Source organism: Myzus persicae, unplaced genomic scaffold (genome assembly GCF_001856785.1).
Source record: "Myzus persicae strain clone G006 unplaced genomic scaffold, MPER_G0061.0, whole genome shotgun sequence".
Taxonomy (NCBI): Eukaryota; Metazoa; Arthropoda; class Insecta; order Hemiptera; family Aphididae; genus Myzus; species Myzus persicae.
The window spans coordinates 30,485-33,077 of record NW_019100779.1 but is presented as its reverse complement, the minus strand read 5'-3'; the positions used below and the strand labels follow the sequence as shown (position 1 = coordinate 33,077).

The following is a 2,593-nucleotide window of genomic DNA, read 5'->3' as shown; positions in this document are numbered from 1 at the left end:
ATTTGAACTTAACTTGCAATATTATTTAATATATATAAATAATATTAATATTAATAATCACTATATGAAAAAGTATAATTGTGTCATGTTGCTGTGTAGGGTCCGTATTGTCCGTATTAAAATAATAATAAAATCATTATTATCGTGTGTTATCGTTTGTTATAACAGATATAAAACTATAAAATGTTACGAGACCTTATACTCAGCGACTAATGACTATACATATATATGATATATATTATTGCCGAATCGCAGAACGGATAAGATTATCTGTACATGCGTCGTTACATACGGGCTTGGTAAAATGACTATTTTATCTTTTTATTTTTATTGAAATATTTAGTTGACGTTTGGTCGCGTTGTCGTAATATTGTATTGTATTCAACGTGCGTGTGGTTTTTTTTTAAATTGTATTTTGTTTTATTATTTACATAAATTGTATAATGAGTGAAAAAAAACAAAGTTATATTTATAATTTCTTTATAAATAAAAAAGATAATTGCAACAATAGTAATAACTATGAATGAACTTTAGAGCCCCCACAATCTTCGTCAGGTGTCATTAGAAAAAACATTCAAACCGATGGAGGAGAGAAAAAAAAATTAAAATAGTAAGAAAATATAATTCAGACTACTTGAAATTTGGATTTATTCAAGAACCTAATAGTGATCTACATCCACTGCCACTTTGTGTTGTGTGTTCTGACATATTATCCAATGATGCTATGAAACCTTCGAAACTTGAAAGACACTTCCAATCAAAACATAAGAATTTAGCAAATAAACCAATTGAATATTTTGAAAGAATGCGTAATGACATGCGAAAGCAAGTAATTACTATGAAAAAAATGACAATCGAAGATAAATCCTTGTTAAAGGCTTCTTATTTGGTAGCACTTCAGATCGCAAAAAATAAAAAACCGTATACGATTGGAGAAGACCTAATTAAGCCTTGCATGTTACAAGCCGGTGAAGTAGTATTGGGAAAGCAGGCTGTCAAGAAACTCAAAGAGATTCCTATGTCTGCTAACACTATCAAACGCAGAATTGAAGAAATGGCTGATGATATTGAAAATCAAGTTATAACAATGATGAAAAATTCACCATTTTATTCAATTCAACTTGACGAATCGACGGACGTAAGTAATAAAGCACTTCTTCTTTGTTTTGTGAGAGTTGAGTATGGAGGAGGGCTACAGGAAGAACTTCTTTGTTCGCTCAACTTGCCAGGTAGAACAACTAGCTCTGAGATTTTCGAAGCACTTGATAGTTATTTTCAGAAACACGGAATTGAGTGGAAAAAGTGTATTGGGATATGTACAGATGGTGCTGCAAACATGGTTGGACATCTTTCAGGCATTGTCGCAAAGGTGAAAAATGTCGGTCACCCAGATATTTTGTCTACCCACTGCATTTTGCATCATGAGCAACTTGCGTCAAAAAAAATTTCCCCAGAACTATACGAAGTATTATCCGATGTTATCAAAATTGTAAATCATATTCGACACAAAGCACTTAATTCAAGGTTATTTGAGTCACTTTGTGAAGAAATGTGTTCCCAATATACACACCTTCTTCTTCGTGCAGAGGTAAGATGGCTGTCGAGAGGGAAGATTTTAACCCGACTGTTTACTCTACGTGAAGAAGTTAAATTATTTTTCCAACAGCAAAATAATGTGAAATTTCAAGAACTTTTATTCAATGATGAGTGGGTAGCCAAGCTTGCATATCTGGCAGATATTTTTTCGCTGTTAAATGAATTAAACATATCCATTCAAGGACAACTTAAGGACGTGTTCACAGTACGAGACAAAATGGATGCTTTTCAAAAAAAAATATTACTTTGGCAAACACGGTTGGCTGAAGAGGATCTACAAATGTTTCAACATTTTGATGAATATATGAAAGAAAAGGACGTTAACCAGCGAGTGGTAGCTATTGTTCAACAGCATTTAGAATCACTTACAGAATCTTTTTGTCGTTATTTCCCAAAAAAAGAAGATCCTAGACATGGTAATATGTGGATAATAGATCCATTTGCAGCAAACAATGAAAATAATAAGTTAAATATGAGCGAAAAAGAAAGCCTCATCGATTTATCATCCGACTCCTCACTCAAAACTAAGTTCCTGGAATTATCAAAAAGCCATTTTTGGTTGTACGTTAAAAATGAATACCCTTTGTTGAGTGAAAAAGCAATGAAAATCTTAATTCAATTTTCAACTACGTATTTATGTGAAAAAACATTTTCTTCGGTCACAGTTATTAAGACACGGTACCGGTCTCAGCTAGAAATAAGTAAAGCTCTACGACTTGCAGTGACTACATTGGAGCCAAAATTGCACGAAATTCTTCAAAACAAACAGGAATAAATATCACATTAAAATTTAATTAAAACTTAAAACTTTCATCATAAATAAAAATAAAACCTTTTTTACTATTTTACATGTGTATTTTTTTATATTAATTTGGTGTACAATTTATCAGTAGTGGAACGGTATTTATGTAAAAAACTATTTTAAGCTATACGTGGTCCGTAGAATTTGGAGTATGGACTTAGTGGTCCGCTAGGTCTAAAAGGTTGGCGACCGCTG

General features: G+C 32.2%; 1 protein-coding gene across 1 annotated transcript; it reads left to right on the top strand.

The window, feature by feature from the left end:
• Positions 1 to 724: 724 nt before the first annotated feature.
• Positions 725 to 2,371, top strand: LOC111042909 (zinc finger MYM-type protein 6-like). Its single transcript, XM_022327627.1, has one exon. It carries the CDS (start codon positions 725 to 727, stop codon positions 2,369 to 2,371), a length of 1,647 nt encoding a protein of 548 aa, XP_022183319.1.
• The last annotated feature ends 222 nt before the right edge of the window (positions 2,372 to 2,593 follow it).

Bases quoted from the DNA above. Each gene is read 5' to 3' on its own strand.
- LOC111042909 (XM_022327627.1), top strand. From the start codon at position 725: ATGAAACCTTCGAAACTTGAAAGACACTTCCAATCAAAACATAAGAAT.